At 39.0% G+C, this 21,546-nt stretch overlaps 1 protein-coding gene across 4 annotated transcripts in view; it reads left to right on the forward strand.

Moving 5' to 3' along the window:
• The window catches only part of LOC108708165 (complement receptor type 1), a 119,831-nt gene that overhangs the window by 60,364 nt on the left and 37,921 nt on the right, over positions 1-21,546 (forward strand). For all 4 annotated transcript variants that reach the window (XM_041582056.1, XM_018246573.2, XM_018246575.2 and 1 more), the window contains exons 8-11: positions 8,360-8,539; positions 11,269-11,457; positions 12,921-13,020; positions 15,222-15,295. In XM_041582056.1, the coding sequence (XP_041437990.1) occupies positions 8,360-8,539; positions 11,269-11,457; positions 12,921-13,020; positions 15,222-15,295 (543 nt within the window). The remainder of the gene's footprint in view (positions 1-8,359; positions 8,540-11,268; positions 11,458-12,920; positions 13,021-15,221; positions 15,296-21,546) is intronic.

The following is a 21,546-nucleotide window of genomic DNA, read 5'->3' on the forward strand; positions in this document are numbered from 1 at the left end:
CATACCTTTTACCAGCTTAGCTGCCATTCTCTGGACCATCTCTCATTCAGTAATGTCTCTTTTAAGCACTGGAGAATAAAATTGTACAGCATATGGTAGATGGGGCCTTACAGCGCTCTGTATGGTGGAAGAATAACCCCCTCCTCCCGCAAACCTATGCTCCTTTTAATGCAGCTCAAGACCTTGTTTGCCATTGAAGCTGCTGACTGGCATTGCTTGCTACAGCCAAGTTTATTATGTACAAGGACTCCAAGGTCCTTTTCCATTATAGATTTGCCTAGCGAAGTCCCATTAAGGGTATAAGTGACTTGCATATTTTTACATCCCTGGTGCTTACATTTATTGACATTGAATCTCATCTGCCACTAAGCGGCCCAGATTGCCATTTTGCCACATCCTGGAATTAATTGGGCTGCATAGTTATAAGTTAAAAAAAGTGGACCCAATACAGAGCCCTGAGGGACTGCACAAAGAACCGTACTCCAAGTAAAGAATGTACCATTAACAACCACCCTCTGTACTCGATCCTGTAGCCATGCTGATTATTGCTCATAAAGCCATTCACCATGACAAAATTTTGAATGTGAGCCCTTAATAAGCTTTCAAATAATTTGCCCACTGCAGATGTCAAACTTGCTGGCCTATCATTGCCAGGCTGAGATTTCAAACCCTTTTTAAATATAGGAATTACATCAGTTTTTTTCCAGTCCATAGGGACCATATAAATGAAAGCAAGTCTGAGAGCTGAGAAGCTCTCTTAGTATTCAAGGGCCTATTCCACCGGACTCTGGAGCCTTGTTCACATTCATTTTTAGTAAAGCTTTATGAACCATATCCTGAGACTAACTAGTTTGAGCTGAGCCAACAGTGCAGCTATAAGGTGGGTCTGAGAACTCGGACTCCTGTATTGTATATACCGAAGAACAGATTTAGCACATTTGCCTTTTCTGTATCTGTTACAACCATATTGGTACCATTATTTAAAGGAGCAATACTCTTAACATGCATCTTTTTACTATTAATATACTTTAAAATCTTTCTGGGTTAGTCTTTGCTTCTGCCACAATGCTTTCCCCATTTTTTATCTTTGCCTTCCGGATTGCTGTTTTACAACATTGATTATAGTGTTTATATTCATTAAACGCAGCTTCTGGCCCCACAGACTTGTCATTTTTAAATGCCTTTCTCTTCTTTCCTATTACGTTCTTTACTTATTAAGCCACATAGGGTGGTTCTTTATGCTTCTATATTTACTTCTTAAGGGAATAAATTGAGAACAGTAACACTTTAATATCATTTTAAATGACAACCATTTCTGTTCTGTGTTTTTAGTAGAAAACATAATGCCCCAATTTATGCTCTAAAGGGCAGCCCTTAAAGAACTAAAATGTGCTTTTATGAAATTCAGGTTTTTTTTGCCCCAATGTATATTTGTTTTCTTGCACCAGACATTAAATGAGGTCACATTATGGTCACTTTTACCCAGGGGTTCAATCACTTGCACATTTGCTATACATTCTGAGATCAGAAATTAGAGATCACTAGTATAGCTTGGTTTCTGGGTGGCTTCTCAACAACCTGTGCCATAAAATTCTCCTCTTCTTCACTTACATTAGGGAGTCTATAGCATACTCCTACAATTAATTTGCTGGACTCTCTACAATTAGTGAAGAGCTCACCTATTACTTTAGCTTTTAAATCATGCCTAATAAACAGATGTACCCCTGCTCATTTTCTTTTGCCTCTGTTATGTATTGCAACACTAATGTTACACTATGGGGGGCAAGTCATACATACAACCTAAAGCAATAAGTGATTTATGCATAGTTGTTTGAGGTGCACACTTATTGAACTTAACTTTACAGACAGAACCAAGGCAAAATATGCATCTGGTTAGCATATTATACCTAGTAACTTCACTAATAATAAAAGCATTTTTGTGAATTCATGACTGAATGTTTGTGTAAAATCAGGAAAAAGCACCCATTGAAATGCATTGTAAATTAGTGGGACCACAAAAAATGCAGGAAAATTTAAAATCAGGGTACGTCAAATCGACGTTTTACTGTACTCTGCTCATTAATCATCCTAAATGTGAGTTCACCATGTCTCATATTAATGGGGTGAAATGCCAACTTCAGTCAAGCATGACATTATGAATTCTTTTTAATTGATTGTTTACAATTTTTGTTTCTTGCAGGTTACTTTTTTTTTACTCAAAGAAGCTTTATTGAACAATCGCAAATGATAACAGAGAAAATAGACTGTCAAGGTCGCAGACACAAATTGTTTGCTCAAAAGTGTGCACACCCCAATACATTTCAAAGTAACAATGTAATCCAGTACCACCCCGGAATACACTTAACATAACAGCATAGATCAGCCTAAACATCGGGTTCATTGCCCTCCCAACCCAGACCAGTCCAATGCCGCCAAAGAACTATATATTTCAATAGTTGACCCCTTTTGTCCAGAATGGTGCGTTCCAGTTTGGCTAAACCATCCATAGCTTTTATCCATTCCAAGTGTGTCGGGGGTAAAGGGTCTTTCCAATCCAGTGTGATAAGCCTCCTGGCCTGGAACAAGGCTTTCGTAACAAAGTGCAGAGTACTAGTGTCCAAAGAATCCCCCAAGTCAATGGAAAGTAGACAATTCCGTGCATCACCCCTACCCCAGCCAGGTATTTTAGTTGACAACCAAGTAGTTATACTGACCCAGTACGGCTGGACTTTAGGGCAGTCCCACAGCGTGTGTAGTAACGTAGCAACATTCACTTTACACCTTATGCAGTTGGGAGTCGGGGATAGTTTCATGACAAACAAACGATGTACAGTATAATATGCTCTATGTATTAAATACAATTGCAATAACGAATGTTTATACGAGTGTGCCACTATCTTGGGGGTTGTCAGCACCCATTCTCATTGATCATCATGTATGGTACCCAGGTCAGCCTCCCAAGCATCCCTCGCCTTAAGGTCTGTGTCAACATACACTGGTTTGCTTAGCTGTTTATATAATGTAGATATTCTCTTTTTTTGATTAGTTTCCAAGAGTGCATCGACTATTGGGGAATTTGCAACCACAATACCCTTGTCCTGAAACTGCCTAGTCAAAATTACATTTAGCCTATGGTGAGTCAGCCATTGTGTGCTAGGGAGATCCCTTTCCTCCATCAGGCGTGGCATGGGTATAACTTGGTCATCAGCCCAAATGTCCTCTAGGGAATTTATATTAAGTTCCAGCCAAATTCTAGGGGGGCTTACCAAGGCAAGCGCAGGGAATACCGCATTATGCCATATAGGGGTCTGCGGGACATAGGCCACATAATTCACCATCCTATGTGCCAAATTCAGCACGGTACCCTGAAGCTCCAGTAGTGGTGAACGGGCCTCCCGTGGCTTCCAAATCAGTACCATGGGCCAGACTGTAGTAGGGTGCTGCAATACCGTTGACCATAGGTGATGAAGCGGGGGAGATAGGTCCTGGTGTATCATAGGTAAGATATGTGTAAGTTGGGAGGCAACATAATAGATATACAAGTCTGGCAGTGCCATACCCCCGCAGTCCCTGGGCCGCATTAGGGTAGTTAGTCGCAGCCTAGGCCTAGAGGTTCCCCAAATAAACGAACCGCAGAGGCTGTGTACACTCTTAAACACTTTTTTGGGAAGAAGGACCGGAGCGTGCCACAATACATACAACCATTTCGGCAAAATGAACATTTTAATAAGTTGAATTCTCCCTGCAGGACCTATCGGGAGGGACTCCCATTGCCTAAGTTTAAGTTGGGTCCATTGGACCAGAGGGTCCACATTAAGCTCAATGAACTGCGACATGGGTAGTGCAACCTGAATGCCCAGATATGTAATCGAGTCTGCAACTTCCAAAGGGCAATCAGTAAGGTTCTCACCCTCCCCTTGCTTATCCCCCAGGAGCAGCACTGACTTGGTGGTATTGGTCTTAAGGCCAGATTGAGCACCAAATTTTTCTGTCAGTTCAATTAGGTGTCGCAGTGACTGCCCCCTGTCCCCCAGATAAACCACCGTGTCATCAGCATAAAGTTGAATTTTTTCCACATGTAAACCGTGCTCAAACCCCCTGATTTGAGGATGAGTCCGAACTGCCTGGGCAAACGGCTCTATCGCCAGAGCAAATAAAAGGGGGGAGAGGGGGCAGCCCTGCCGCGTCCCTCTACTAAGCGCAAAACTTGATGTGCTTAGTGAGTTAAGTCGTAGGGAGGCCGTAGGGTGCTTGTAAAGGAGTTTCGTCATTTTAATGAAATTAGGACCAAAGCCAAACGTTGCCATAACCTGCCACAAGTAGGGCCATTCTACAGTATCAAACGCCTTGGCAATATCCAAGGCAGCTACTGCTCTGGAACCTATGTTGTCATGCGGGAGTGAAAGATTTAGATATAACCTTCTTGTGTTTAGACTAGTAGTTTTCCCGGGGATGAACCCTATTTGATCGGGGTGAATAATTTGAGTTATAATTTTCCCCAATCTTTTAGCCAATACTTTGGCGTAGATCTTCACATCTGCTGTTAGTAGGGATATTGGACGGAAGGATTCGCATAGTTGAGGGTCCTTTCCTGGTTTGGGGAGTAACACTATAGCAGCATCATACAAGGTCTGTGGGAGTTGCCCTAGGACTAAAGCTTCAGTAAACATTTTCAGTAGTTGAGGGGCCATGGTTTTGACATGGCGTTTGTAAAGTTCAATGGGAAGCCCATCTGAGCCCGCAGCTTTCCCCAGCGGGAAGGAATCGATGGCTTCCTGGATCTCTAAAAGTGTTATATCAGAGTCAAGGAACTCCTTAAAATCTTGGGAGAGAGTTGGTAAGGTAAGAGAATTCAGAAAAGCTGCGGTCTCATTCTCATTTGCTGTGAGCTTACTGGCATATAGGTCTTTATAAAACTCCACCAACATACCTTTAACCGTGTCAGGTTCTGTATGGAGAGTTCCCTGTTTGTCTTTAAGGGCCGGTATGGGGGGAGGGGAAGTATGAGACTTAGCAATGTGGGCCAAGAGGCGCCCTGCTTTGTCCCCATATTCATATAAATTCACCTTGCTAAAGTAATGTTTATTTAGCGCCTTGGACTGTAGGTCTTGCCCATACTTTTCCTGCGCTTCCTGTAGCATTTTAAGATTGTCAGGGGAGTGCGGCTGCCTGGCTTTCACATTCTAGCACTTTTTCCTCTAGCACCTGAGTTGCTTTCTTGGACTGCTTTTTGTATTCAGCTATTTCTGAGGTTATGGAATTTCTAACAAACGCCTTAAAGGAGTCCCAAAGGGGAAGTATTACCTCACAGTCACCGTTCAGTGATAAGAAATCTTTCATAGTTCCCTCTACCTGCTTGTAGTTGTCCAAAATGTTTAACCACACCGGGGGAACGGAGGGTCGGGGTCGCTCCATTTTTTGTGGCAATTCTAACTTAAGCTGCATAGGGGAGTGGTCAGAAATACCCCTAGGGAGATAACCACTGGACTTGACAAACGGAAGTGCCCTAGTATTAATGAAGGCCATGTCTATTCGCGAGAGGGCTTGGTGTGAAGCTGTATAGCAGGAAAATAAAGTTTTACCTGGATTGGCCACTCTCCAGATGTCAATCAGAGGCATAGAGTCTATGATTTTAGTGAGGCGAGTAGAAGTTGGCGGAGACCTGTCAGTGTGCTTCCACAGCCTGTCCAAGATAGGGGACATGACCTCGTTGAAATCGCCAGCAGCTATAACTAAAGCATGCGGATATTTAGTTAAGTGGTCGGCCAGGGAGTGCAAGGCAGTTGGATCAAAGGGAGGGGGAATGTAAATATTGGCCAGGAGAATCTCACTGTTGTAAATATACCCATGCACCAAAAGAAATCTACTCTTTGGGTCAGATTTAATGCTGTCAAATCTAAACGGGACTGATTTACCTATTAGCGTAGTCACACCCGCAGAGTGTGTAGAGAAGCAGGCATGGTACGCCCAGCCTACCCAAGGCCTTTTCAATGCTAATACCTTAGACCCTGTCAGGTGTGTTTCTTGTAGGAAGGCAATGGACGTGTTGTGCCTTTTCAAGCAGTCCATGACCAGCCTGCGCTTAATGGGGCAGTTTAAACCCCTCACGTTCCCGCTAGTGATATTCATAGCCATCTTCCCTCATAAATTGTAGTAAGCATGGGTATACAGATTGCGCATGGTTCAGAAACATAGCATTCCCTTGAGTAAAACAAATAAATGCAAAAACAGTAGTAGCAAATTTGTGCGGTAACAGTGCACTACGTAACACCCCAACCAGAGTAATACCCCCCACCCCTTCTACCACCACCGTGTCGGCAGGAAGAACTAAACCCATAACAACACAATGCTAACTTTAGATTAGGGGACAGTCAAGCCACGCCTTGAGTAACGGCTATAAACCTCTCACAGGCAGAAATGAAAATAGAAAAAATAGAACTGTAGTATCCAATGAGCTCCCATCTTGATCCGCCGCAGACCCAATGGTCTGAACACAAGCGCCCACTTTCCCCTGGGGGCCCCATTCCACTGGTTGCATAAATGACAGTGCCACGCATATCTAGCCGAGTCTAGAACAGGCACCTGACCTGTAGCAGCGGAAGAGTAGCAGCTTGGTCCTCCATAGAGCAACAACAGGTAGACATATTGGGCTCCGGGCCTGCACCCGCCCCACCCCAGAGTCATAACACATGTAGCCTTACAGGAAGGGACCCCCAGGGCAAAAACAAAAAAAAATTTTTGTAATCCACAGTACTCACATGGGCCTGGAGATCCACCCGAGCGGCCCCACATCCCGACGGTGTAGAATTATGCACGAGCTCCCTGCGCGTCGAGCCAGTGATTCAGCTCTTGAGGTGAAGTGAAGAAGTAGGTGCGGCCGTCCGCTTGCACGCGTAGTCTAGCCGGGTATAGCATTGCATAGGTGTAGCCGGCTGATTTCAGACGAGCTTTCCCACTTTGAAATCCTGCTCTCTGACACTGCACCTCCATCGAATAATCCGCGTAGATGGAAATCGTGGCAGCCTGGAATCTCAGGGGGGACTGCACTCGCGCCAGGGAGAGTATTTTATCACGATCCCGGGCATTCAGCAGCTTCGCAATCATGGGTCTTGGAGGCGCACCCGGGGGTGGCGGCCTAGTTGGTATCCGATGCGCCCTCTCTACAACGAAGGAGGCGGAAAGATGTTCCGCTCCAAAGGTTTCCCTTAGCCATGTCTCGATAAAGGTTTCCGCTGCCGAACCCTCAGCCTGTTCTGGAAATCCTATGAATCGTAGATTACTCCGGCGTAACCGGTTTTCCAAGTCATCAGACTTTTTATGGCAGTCCTCAATAATCTTTCTCACCGCCTGGTACTGCTCTGGCAATTCTCTACAGGAATCCTCTAGTGTACTCACTCGAGACTCGACCGCCGTCGTTCTTTCCCGCAGTTTTTGCATGTCATGTTTAATGATCGACAGGTCAATTTTTATCTCATCCGTTTTTGTATTAATAAGCGTGGTACATGCCTCATTCGCCGATCGTATCTCCGACATTATGTCTCTCAGCGTCGGTTCTGCAGAGGATTCCTGAGAGTCTGAAGTCGAGCCATTACTGTCGTCAGGCTGCACAGCCGGCGCACTCAGGCGCGAGGCAGGGCCTTTGGTCTGTTGGGCCTTACCGCCGCCATCTTGCGGAGTCTCGCGGGCAAATTTTTCCAAGTGGTTTGCCGCCTCCGACGCCCTTTTTTGTGCCCGATTCTGGCCCATTAGTATTCTCTGTGGCTGGGCCTCTTCTGTGGATTCCTCCAGCTCACCAATGATGCAAGAAAAGCGGGTTTAGCAGGGTTATTAGCTGGGTCTGCAGCGGAGCTCAAGAATGTGCGTGCTCTCACATCAGTGACTAGACCACGCCCTCGCAGGTTACTTTTTAATATATAATTTAATATATATATATATATATATATATATAAACGGAAGAATGAAACCGCACACCTAGGAGTGCGGTTTCATTCTTCCGTTTGTATGCTGTTTATAACCAGCACCCAGGTAATTGTTTGGTTGTCCAGTGCACCAGCTCTGAACTCTCTATATATATATATATATATATATATATATATATATATATATATATATATATATATATATATATATATATATATATATATATATATATATATATATATATTTTAATATACTTAAATATATTTCCCTTAAAGTTTGCTTCCTTCTTCTACATGAGCTTGAGCTGAAGATTCTTTTTGTCTATTATTCGTGAAAAATATATGGTTTTTGTTATTAAAACAATGGGCAAAAATCTGGTCAACTCAAGTTCTAATAATATTTTGTTTGATAACATTTTAGTTATGTATTCTTTTTATAGATGTTAAGTGCCCAGAGCCAAAAGTTCCAAATGCAATTAAGATTTCAGGATTTCAAGGTCCATACCACATCAATTCTGCTGTGTCTTTCAAATGCAATGAAGGCTTCATGATGAATGGATCTGAAAGTATAACATGCAATGTTGAAAATAAGTGGGATCCACCATTGCCCGAATGTCTAAGTAAGTGTTAATGCAGTTATGTTATTCAAAATTATTACTAAAATTTCATTTTAGAAGTCACCTTAAATCTTTCATTGCCAGATGACGTTCTGACAAGATTTATATGAATTGCCAAGCTGTTTTCGACACTTATGTCTGTTCTCTTTACTCTTGCAGCGTCTGCATCCGACGCTGCGACTTCGTTCGACATTTCTATCTCTTACCTTATGTCTGTTGCATGCGTTTTGTTGTAGCGCGTCGGATCACTCCGAAAACGTCCATGTAGTCCTACCCTGAAAGTATCATCTCGATTTTTGCTGATGATACTAAATTGTGCAGAATTTTAAGTTCCATGTAGGATATTGCTACTTTGCAGAATGATTTGAATAGACTGTAAAATCTAGGCCGCAAACTGGATAAAAAGGTTCAATGTTAATAAATGCAAGGTTATGCACTTTGGCAGTGTGTTGGGGGTTTTCATAATTTTCAAAGGATCTAGGTTTTTTTGTTTTTTTTAGATAACAAGTTGTCTGATTCCAGGCAGTGTCATTCTGTGGTGTCTAAAGCAAATAAAGTAGTCTTGCATAAAAATGTCAATAACTCAAGGGATGAAAATGTAGTCTCATTATAGGTCCCTGGTAATATAGTAACATACATAGTAAGTTAGGTTTAAAAAGACAACACGTCCATCAAGTTCAACATTTTTAAGTCTATATAAATATATATATATATATATATATTTGCGAAAAGAAGCGACACTCACAGGATGTTTTCAATGCAGGTAAGTTGTGTATTTATTGCACTCAACGTTTCGATCCCCCACAGGGATCTTCGTCAGGAGATTACAAACAAAACATAATCGAAACGTTGAGTGGAATAAATACACAATTTACCTGCATTGAAAACATCCTGTGAGTGTCGATACTTTTCGCAAATATTTGGCTGGCACCCAGGTTTCTACTAAGTTAACGGAGTGCACCTTTGGATTTCGTATATGTGTATATATATATATATATATATATATATATATATATATATATATATATATATATATATATATATATATATATATATCCTGCATAACTGCTAAAGGCAGAAAAACCCATTTGAAGCCTCTCCAATTTGCCTCAGAGGGGGGAAAAATTACTTCCTGACTTCAAATGGCAATCGGACCAGTCCCTGTATTCACTCTCTTGCTATAAAGCCATCCAACCCCTTCTAAAAGCTATCTAATATATCAGCCAGCACAACCAATTCAGGGAGAGAATTCCACATCTTCAAAGCTCTCACTGTAAATAAAACCCTTCCAAATATTTAGACGGAAACGCCTTTCTTTTAATCAGAATGGCTGACCTTGTGTCAGCTGGAAGGACCTTTTGGTAAATAAAGCATTAGAGAGACCTGATTTGCATTTTACTGGCATTACTTGCTACAGTTAGGTTTATTATCTACAGGACTCCCAAGTTCCTTTTCCATTATGGATTTGCCTAGTGTAGTCCCAGTAAGGGTATAAGTGGCTTGGATATTTTTACATTCCAACATTTATCAACATTGAATCTCATCTGCCACTTAGCTGCCCAGATTGCCAGTTTGTCAACAGCAGATTATTTTGTAATCCTATGCATAATGGGCATAAAACAGTTTAGTGGACACCTGGCATTCATATTTAAGATGTTTTTTCTTGGTACCTAATGCTATGTCAGAGATACACACTTGCAAACTGAAATTTTTGAGGTGATTTTTCTGAATTTTCATAAATTTTTAGAAAATCGCTAAGTTGAGAAAAGCTTTGATGTTTAGTACTTTGGAATAGAAAGACATGGTTACCCGTTTCGGATTTGGCAGATTGTGTACTTTTCAAAAATATATGATTTCCTTGGCTTTGGAATGTAAAGTGTGCAATATTCTTGGTAGTGCTTTGAAAATTTGGTAATTTACTGCTGGGAATTTTTGATCTTTATTCAGAAATCTCCATAAAATTATACATATCTGGTATTGGCACATTCTAGACACTCGAGCTTTCCAAATCAGCTGAATTTTCATGCATAAAATGAAACATCTTTCTGGTATAATTTTTTTTCTATTTAGAGCTCTAAATCTTGCTCCAGAAGTAGAAATACACAAAATCTCTGGCAACTGAGATGTATAGTTTTCCTCTCCCCGGGAAATGCCCTTAAATCGAGAGAGCACAAAATGTGAAAAAAATTGTCTAGTAGGCTTAGTGCAAATTAAATGCAAAATTCCACTGGCACTTAAATGGAACAATATGTAAATTAATAAAAGATGCAATTCCTTCTATAGAAGCTTGCCAGCTTTTACTTGGCAATTGTTGTCTGGTGCCTTTCTCAGTTTTTTTCTAATAAATTGGGAATTCAAAGTTTAAAAAACAAAACAAAACTGGAGAATATATACTGATGTTTGCGTTTTTTCTCAAATCGATTTTTGATATTTCTGCCCCTTAATGTTATCTTAGTAGTACTATAATCTGTATATGAAGTGTTTACTTCAAGTGCAGATCAGTTGGAATTATGCATATATACTGTAACCAGCAGGGGCTTACATTGGGGCATAGTGATATCAAAAAGATTTGTGGTTTATAGCCATTAAGAAGTAGTTTAGATTGTGTTAAACATATTTCCCTGTGTAGTAAAACATTTCACTTCTTATATACCCATTGACAAAATATTTTTTGAGGTGTTTCATGCAAATGTTTTGGTATTGATATTGTTCATTATTGTTTTCTTCACCAGGATTCTGTACCTTACCATCACTTGAGTTTTCAAAGCTGAAAGAAGAATACTCATCTAGGAAACATTTCTTTGTAGGCACCACTTTGGAATATGATTGCCTGCCTGGTTACAGACTCAGCCCAAAAACTCAGGCAACAATAACTTGTCGGGAAACCTTTCAGTGGTCTCCCTTGAAACCATCATGTGAACGTATGTATCTGTAGTTATATAGGTATTATCTTACTGATATCTATACAATTGTGAATAACCATTCATCTTCATTCATCTTGAAGAGCTGGCAGATGATTTTTTCAGTGCACAAAAAGCTTTACAAGATAACAATCCTATAGTAAAAAAAAAACTGGGCGTATTGGGAAACATTTTAATACCGTATAAGGCCTTATAGGGCATTACATTCACAATAATAGGGGTTCATATTCTGCTCAGCCTGACACCGAAATATTTTAATTACTGGGGCAGGTACACAACATTATTGGACATACAAGTAGCATAAGACTGTAACTGAATCTGAGAAACTTTGTAGGGATGGGACCTCTCCCTTGATTATGCTATTACAGTGGGTACAACTTATGCAGGGGAAAATATCCTTTTTAAATTAACATGAATTTGTGTTTTTGTTATCATAATGGCATCTAGTGATCTGATCTCTGATTTTTCCCTGTTTTGTAAGGGAAAAAACAAGGAGTTCAGTAAGCAATTTACCAAAAGTGTTTATACTTCTGAGGAAATTAGAATGGTCCCAATACATACTTATAAAAGTGATTGAATAGTAGCTGAAATAGCACATGGGTCCTCTATTTCACTCACTCGCCTGCTGTGGGGGCCTGCGAGCCAAAGATGTCCATAAAGGGCTTCTAGTCCACTTCATCTTTAGATTCTGGTCATCCAGGGCGTAAAGGGAGAAATATGAGTGCTTCTGCTCACAAACACATCTTATGATGTCCCTGTTACTGTCTATTACTTATCCGCCTATTGCGGTTCTGTCCTATTCATTCTTCAGTCTTTTATTTAAAATACTTCCTGACCCTAACATAGTAACCAGATTCCATACTGGCCAGCTGATAAACAAAAAATAATTCAATAATAAAAATTAAATCATTTCTTTAGTCTCCAAGTTCTTCATTATACAACTGTCTGTCTTGCCAAAGTTTTTGTGGGTGCATTATGTTAAAGGGAATGTCAACCTAAAAAATATATTTTTGCCTAATAAAAGAAAACATAATTCTAAGCAACTTTGCAATATACATTGGTTATAAAGTTTTGATGGTTTTTAAGTTATTTGTATATGTATTGCTATTAAAAGCAATATTTGTCTGTCCCTTTCTATTCTCTGCCATTTGACAATGTAAGTCAAGCCTTAACAGACCTGTCTTTGCTGGGGAACGAAGACTTTTGAAATATTGTTTAAAAAATTAACAACGAAGAGTTAAGCAAATGTTGCTCACAACAGCAATTGCTTTTACAAATAATTTTAAAGGCACTGAAAATTTTGATAAATGTATATTAAAAAGTTGCTTAGAATTATGTTTTCTTTTATTAGGCAAATTTTTATTTTGGGGTTGACTTGCCATTTAAAGACCAGTTCAATGTAAAAGATTATGCTTGTAGGAATTTTTGCAAAACCTATTGTTTTTGTGTTATTTTTTTCCCAGCAATTGTGTGTGAACATACTGGAAAGTTCAGTAATGGAAGGATTAATTCCCAAGGCCCATACAAATATAATACTAGAGTTACCATTATCTGTGATGAAGGGTGAGTTCTATACATACCTGAGAAGTTTTTGATGTGATGAACATTATATAGCTTTTATTTCTGTCTCATGAAATGTGAATATTTGTAAAACATCTTCCTTTTACAGTGCATAAAAGTACCCATCTAAGGCTAAATGCTGTAAGTAATATACCTAGCACACTGCAAGCAGCCGTACTTTGATTACATCGTACCTATTTATTTTAATGGAATTTACATCTCTGGCACAGTGTAAATTTTCTGCCACTTATATAGATACTATGTCGTTGGGAGTCAGAGGGTTAATGAATGATATTTTAAACAAAAATGGCAAGGGTCCTTCCATGTTTCATGATGCTGCATACAAAAATTCATGGTTTTTCTGACAACTTGGTTAGCAGAGCTGCTTTTATTATAAGAGTATGTGTATGAGATTTTACTGGTTTCAATTGTTGCAGCTAGTCAAATAAGTCCTGCATAATTTATTTGGCTATATGTTTTCTAATTAGCATTCTATACCTCCCAACATCTTGGAAATAGAAAGAGGGACAAAAAGATGAATTTTTTTGCCCATGCCCATTTTTGTGCCCACAAAAAATGAGACAGTTGGGAGGTATGGCATTCTAATCTGGTGGGTTTTGAAAAGATTTTAAAGTCAGGGCCTTGACTGCCAAGTGTAGCAGAAGTACATTTTACAATCAGTTCACAAACACTGGCTGTCATGTCATTACTGAGTTTGTGCTGCATAGATATTTGTTGTTGCACTTTGCACAGAATTTGAGAAGCCCCTCTGGCAACAACAAGTTAACCAATAAATCTCTTTCTATAAATTCATCTATATAAGACGGGGCTGCCCTGAAAATATGTGAAAAGTGTGGGAATCCACAGTCACATCTGCAGTAAGGGGATGAGTTGTGAAGGTGGTAAAAATGGTTACCACTCATTAAAAAAAAATAGTATTCCATTTAGAATTAACAAGTTCCTTACCTCAGCTCTCGATCTTTACAATAAAGTGGTATGTTTAAGATTAGCACTGCCACTGAGCTCTAGCACCCTTTAAAACAGAATTTAAAAGATTCTGACAAACTGACACATTTTTGTTTTATAAAATAAAAAATGTATATAACACTTTCATGGCTGTCAAAAATGTTAATGCCTGTTTGGAAATTGTTAATAACTGTTAAAAATCTCAAACCACCGTGAATCAGGGTTCCCCAGTTTGCATTTTACTAAATTTGTCCTTATAAGGAAAATGCTCCCCCCCCACCTTTTGACATGAACTTATTCAGTAGGGCTTAGGTATCAAGGTGCATAAACACTATAATACAAATGTTTTTTTAAAATCATACAATTATTATTATTATGCCTGATTCCACAGACTGAAACAACCCCTGCCTGATTTAACCTGCCGATTCAGACCATTCAGCAGCTAATCTGCCTGTGTACGGGGGGGGGGGGGCTGCATTCTTGTTGCTGTGATTTGATTGAATCAGCCCGAAGACGCTCATTATTTTCTTTCATTGTAGAAAGAATTATTAAAAGAGATGACGAGCACTCTTTTTGGGTCCCAACACTTAGGTTAAGAATTCCTGTGTTCCTGTCCTGTGCTGTTTTTTTCCCCACAAAACAAGTTTTAATTTTTCACTATATAAGCAATAACAAATTAAAGTTTTATATATATATATATATATATATATATATATATATATATATATATATATATATATATATATATATATATGTGTGTGTGTGTATGTATATATATATATATATATATATATATATATATATATATATATATTATATATATATATATATATATATATATATATAATTGCTCTTGGATAGTACCTCATTATAACTGAAATAGTGCTGCTGCATATCTGGACTGGTAGAACATGGATGTAACTACGGTAATTGCCTCTTAAAGCAATTGTTCAGAATACACATAAAAACTAAATAAATGAGCTGTGCAAAATAAAACATATTTTCAATGTAGTTAGTTGGCCAAAAATTAAATTTTTATATAGACTTGGCCTTGACCATGTCTATAAAATATTGGCAACTATCCTGGTCTTAAAATGTACATGTACTGCCTGCTGTCAGTTGCTCAAAGAGGTACAATTAGTGTTACAGTAAGTATCCTAAGGAAGGTTTAGTTAAGTGGGCATAAATAGATTTATTTGAAAAGTAACACTTCATTTTTTAAATCTATTATTTCTTAGATATACAACAAAAACAAGTTACCTAGAGTGTCAACGTGATGGAAAATGGAGTAATTATCCTCCTGTATGTGAAGGTAATGTTTGCCTAAATTTTTTTTTAAATTGTCATTTTGTGGACAGGATGAAACAATGCTGTACTACAACTCCCATACACACCATCCTCAAGGGGTTAGCAAATTGCCAGGTAATATTTATGATGCAGCCCAAAGGATAAGAGCATACATTCCCAAAATCTGTATAGGTACTGTAAAAATAATATTATAATATATTATAATGCCAGGCTGGTCAACAGGTGCTATCACAGGGCACCTAAATCCATCTGTGGTGGCCAAAGACCACACTGCATCAAAGTGCATTGAACTGTAGGGCTGTGTAACTTTATGGATATCGGCTGGTTCGCCAACGTAGTAACGGAACCACTACATTCAAGTTGACCACGAACTAATGCAGCGTTCCAGATGTTGCCAAGCTCACAAATTGAATGCCAAATCGCACATAGTAACAAGAATGTGCAAAGCATCTGAGAGTAAGAAATACTGTCTTACAAGTGTTGAGGATGACAGGAGATGCTGTGTAGTAACATATTGCTCTCAGTATCCTTTCTGTATGTGGTAGTTGAAAGTCTGGACAAAGTTAATGTGAGGTCTTAGAAAGAGATTGAACATTCATCAATGTTGGCTGTGAAACTAATAGTTAAATAGTTACATAGTTAAATCGGGTTGAAAAAAAGCAAAGTCCATCAAGTTCAACCCCTTCAAATGAAACCCATCAAGCATACACACACCCCTCCATATCCTCACATGAATTATATATACCAATATCTATACTAACTATAGAATTTTGTATCACAATATTATGTCTGTCCAAGAAATCATCCAAGCTACTCTTAACCCTTTACCTGCCAAGAACGTAGGTTCTTCCAGGGAAAAGCCCCAACTGCCAAGCACGTAATACCTACGATCTTGGCTGTAAAGGGCTCCTCTCTGCATTTGCAGCAATTGCTGCTTCTGCAGAGGGCTCCGGTGCTGTCCCAACCTCCCAACCTCCTAGGCAATGAGCAGAGGGACCGTCACGTGGGTCATGCGACGTGATTGTCGCAGGACCCGCCTTCCATTATGCAGACAGTGTCTGCTCATTTGCATGCGTCTCTTCATGCCTCTTCCAGCCAGCCTGCTTCTTCCTGCTGCGTGGACTCTGCTATAGGACCCCCCATGGATTCCAAGGACCCTCCTGGACTTCAGAATGTGACATTTTAGTAATTGGCCTTTATTTTACACACACATTCATGTACACAATACACATTTTACTAAGTTAGCTTTATTCTTTTTCTTTTCTGGCTTTTTTGTTGCAGTTTTGCATATATATAATATATATATATATATATATATACAGAATCAAGGTCCTAGCGCACACCATTAGTTAAAGGTTAAAAAAACACATACCTGGGTGCTGCCCTAGAAAAGCTGCATTATTCATAGTCCAATGATAAGGGTGCACACCAGGATTTGGTAAATTAAAACTTCATGTTTATTAAATAAATTTAAAACAGGAACTGGTCGGTTCCTGTTTTAAATTTATTTAATAAACATGAAGTTTTAATTTACCAAATCCTGGTGTGCACCCTTATCATTGGACTATATATATATATATATATATATATATATATATATATATATATATATATATATATATATATATATATATATACATATATATACATATATATATATATATATATATACATATATATATATATATATATATATATATATATATATATATATATATATATATATGTGTGAATAACTATTTGCCCCCTCCCTGATTTCTTATTCTTTTGCATGTTTCTCACACTTAAATGTTTCTGCTCATCAAAAACCGTTAACTATTAGTCAAAGATAATAACACAAAATGCAGTTTTTAAATGAAGGTTTACGTTATTAAGGGAGAAAAAAAACTCCAAATCTACATGGGCCTGTGTGAAAAAGTGATTGCCCCCCTTGTTAAAAAATAACTTAACTGTGGTTTATCACACCTGAGTTAAATTTCAAAGGTTATAAAGCCATTTCTAAAGCTTTGGGACTCCAGCGAACCACATTGAGAGCCATTATCCACAAATGGCAAAAACATGGAACAGTGGTGAACCTTCCCAGGAGTGGCCGGCTGACCAAAATTACCCCAAGAGCGCAGAGACAACTCATCCGAGAGGCCACAAAAGACCCCAGGACAACATCTAAAGAACTGCAGGCCTCACTTGCCTCAATTAAGGTCAGTGTTCACGACTCCACCATAAGAAAGAGACTGGGCAAAAACGGCCTGCATGGCAGATTTCCAAGGCGCAAACCACTTTTAAGCAAAAAGAACATTAAGGCTCGTCTCAATTTTGCTAAAAAACATCTCAATGATTGCCAAGACTTTTGGGAAAATACCTTGTGGACCGACGAGACAAAAGCTGAACTTTTTGGAAGGTGTGCGTCCCGTTACATCTGGCGTAAAAGTAACACCGCATTCCAGAACAAGAACATCATACCAACAGTAAAATATGGTGGTGGTAGTGTGATGGTCTCGGGTTGTTTTGCTGCTTCAGGACCTGGAAGACTTGCTGTGATAGATGGAACTATGAATTCTACTGTCTACCAAAAAATCCTGAAGGAGAATGTCCGGCCATCTGTTCGTCAACTCAAGCTGAAGCGATCTTGGGTGCTGCAGCAGGACAATGACCCAAAACACACCAGCAAATCCACCTCTGAATGGCTGAAGAAAAACAAAATGAAGACTTTGGAGTGGCCTAGTCAAAGTCCTGACCTGAATCCTATTGAGATGTTGTGGCATGACCTTAAAAAGGCGGTTCATGCTAGAAAACCCTCAAATAAAGCTGAATTACAACAATTCTGCAAAGATGAGTGGGCCAAAATTCCTCCAGAGCGCTGTAAAAGACTCTTTGCAAGTTATCGCAAACGCTTGATTGCAGTTATTGCTGCTTAGGGTGGCCCAACCAGTTATTAGGTTCAGGGGGCAATTACTTTTTCACACAGGTTTGGATTTCTTTTCTCCCTAAATAATAAAAACCCTCATTTAAAAACTGCATTTTGTGTTTACTTGTGTTATCTTTGACTAATAGTTAAATGTGTTTGATGATCAGAAACATTTTGTGTGACATACATGCAAAAGAATAAGGGGGCAAATAGTTCTTCACACCACTGTGTGTGTATATATATATATATAAAGAATTCTTGCAGCACTCACGTTGATTTAGCCTCAATGTTTCGATCCCCCACATGGATCTTCATCAGGAGCGGTATACAGACAAGCAAAACCTTTTACTTGTCTGTTTACTGCTCCTAACGAAGATCCCTGTGGGGGATCGAATGATTGAGGCTAAATAAACCTTAAACCCTGTGAGTGCCGCAAGCTTTCTTTCTATTGCAAATAACCAGTGCTGGCACCCCGTTAACATAGTAAGTAAGGTTCAAAAAAGACACATGTCAATGAAGTTCAACCTTTTTCTTAATTTATTTATTTATGCCATATATAGGTAGTATCTGAGTCTACAGAGTGCACCATTGCTAGATATATATATATATATTCATTTTGTTTCTTGTTTTTCCCCTAAAAACTGTAGATTTCACATCGTGACTATGAGATCAACCATTCTGACCACTAACCATGCTGTTGGATCAGTTATTTCGTTATTTCATTGATTTTCCTAATTTTATTTTATTGCAGTTTTATGCTTGCGTTGTTGTTTGTCATGTTTTATTTAGTGTAGTTTTGCAGTATGACAGTTTGGAGTAGAAATACATTTTTTGCACTTTTGTATTAGTCAGAATGTGTACTTTACAAACATATATGATTTTGGGGGGTCGGTGTGCTGTTAGGAGGGTCTTGTGGCACATAATACGCAGTCACGTCATTCTTCACAGAAGGCAGAAAGACAGTGGAGAAAATTCAAAAGCATTAATTTTATTTGGAGTCAGCACATGCCAGCAGCTTTGGTATATCTATGCATACTGGGCATCAAACTGTTCAGTAGACCCTGGGCGTCTATATTTATTTATTTATTTATCCTGATACCTAATAGTATGTTGGAAATAAGATGCTGCAGGGTGTAAGTTTTGAGGTGATTTTTGGAAATGTCACCAAAATTGCCAAATGTAGGAAAGGTTTCCGGCTTGGTGCTTTGGCATAGAAAGACATGCATACCCAATTTGGATTCGAGGGAATGTGTACTTTCCCAAAATATATGGTTTTCTGGGGTGAACGTACTTTTTTTTTCCTTTGCCCATCCCCCCAAAAAAATTATGTAAATGTGTTGATTTTGCAGTATCTTGAATTACAGAACTGATAGCTTAATGGGGTGTCTAAATTTTGGGGGCCCTATATGCCATATGCTTGGGTAAACCTATACATATAAGGCATCAAACTGTTCAGTGGAGTCTGGCATTCAAATTTAGGGTGTTTTACATTGGTACCTAATGATGTGTGGTGGGAGATATGTTGCTGTAGATTGGAAGCTTTGAGGTCATTTTTCAAAAAATTCACCAATTTCTATAATAAATTATAACTTTAGGAAAGAATTGCAATTTGGTAATTTGGAGTACATAGTTATATTTACCCATTTTTGATTCTCTAGAATCTGTTCTTTCTAATAATGGATAGTTTTCTAGGGTAGACCTATTGTTAGTGGAATGTTTGGCCATGAAATCAGAAGTATGCCGTTTTGTGGAGAGGTGCTTTGGAAATTTGGTAGTGTACTGCTTAGAGATTTTGATCTATACAAGTGAGAAATCTCCTTAAAACTATATATATCTGGTATTGCCATGTTCAGAAGACATAAACCTTTCCAAATCTGCTGTGTTCTCATACATAAAATAAATTATGTTTCTGATATATGTGAAACATGATTTTTTTCATTTTATTAGACACTAAGAAGCCTATATTTTTTACAGAAGTGGAATTACACCAAAATGCTGGCATATTTTGAAAGATCATGTTGTCCTGAAAAAAACATTTATTGTTTTCCTGGGTAAACTAAAAGACCCCTCCAGGAAAGGCCCTTAAAGTGACAGAAAACAAAATGTTCAAAAATGGTCTGGCAATAAAAGTACCAAATCAGCCAAATCGGCTGGTAGCAAAAGGGTTAAAGCAATTAATAGAATAAGCCATCACAACAACATCCGGCAGTGCATTCCACAACCTTATTGCCCTCACTGTGAAGAACCACCTACACTGCTTCAAATGAAAGTTCTTTTCCTCTTGTCTGACGGGGTAGCCTCTGATGTGGTGATCCCCTTTATGGGTATAAAAAGTTCCCCTGCTATTTGTCTATAATGTCTTCTAATATAAGTATACACTTTACAAGTGTAAAGTGTAATCAGGTCCCCTCGCAAGCACCTTTTTTTTCCAGAGAAAACAACCCCAACTTTGACAGTCTACCATCATAATTGAAATCAGCCACCCCTGAGCCCTGCGGAACTCCGCTAACAACACTGGTCCAATTAGAAAATGTTCCATTTACTCCCACTCTTTGTAATCTATCTTTTAGCCAGTTCTCTATCCAGGTACAAATACTATGTTCCAGACCAACATTCCTTAATTTAACCAGTAACCTTCTGTGTGGCACTGTATCAAATGTTTTAGCAAAGCCTAAGTAGATCACATCCACTGCCAGCCCAGAATCAAGGTCCGCTCACCTTCTCATAAAAGGAAATTAAGTTAGTCTGGCAAGATCTATTACGCATAAAACCATGCTGGCACAAACTCATAGGATTATGATTTCCTATGAAGTCCAGTTATCCTTTATTAACACTTTGAAAAGTTTTCCTACCACTGATGTCAGACTAACTGGCCTTTAGTTTTGCGGCTGAGAACGGGATCCCTTTTTGAATGGTGGCACCACATTAGCAATACGCCAATGTTCAAGGAAATGTGTTCCGGTGCCACATTAGAGGTGCCTTCCACATGTGCTTATTCTTTGCGGTCTGGTGAAAATGCTGCATTGACTACAGTGCTTATCAATAGGTCTGTATAGGTTATGGTTACCATCCACCCCCATTTCACTACCCTGTTTCAAAACCTCAGGTCATTTAGCAAAGCAACCCAAGGGAGCATCTGCCTTATAACTGTCAATCCCATAGTAGCCACCAAGCCAGTTGCAGTCACGACAGTCTCCTATAGCTCAGACTTTGTCTACCCAGCGCACCTGTGTTCTGTGTAAAAAGAAATCTCATTGGATGTCAGTGCTGTCTAGTTACAAACTTCCAGTGCAAAAACACATCAAGTATGTGTGCTGCCTTTAGTTCTCAGCTGTAGGAGTGGCGGTCTG

Source organism: Xenopus laevis, chromosome 2L (assembly GCF_017654675.1).
Source record: "Xenopus laevis strain J_2021 chromosome 2L, Xenopus_laevis_v10.1, whole genome shotgun sequence".
Lineage (NCBI taxonomy): Eukaryota > Metazoa > Chordata > Amphibia > Anura > Pipidae > Xenopus > Xenopus laevis.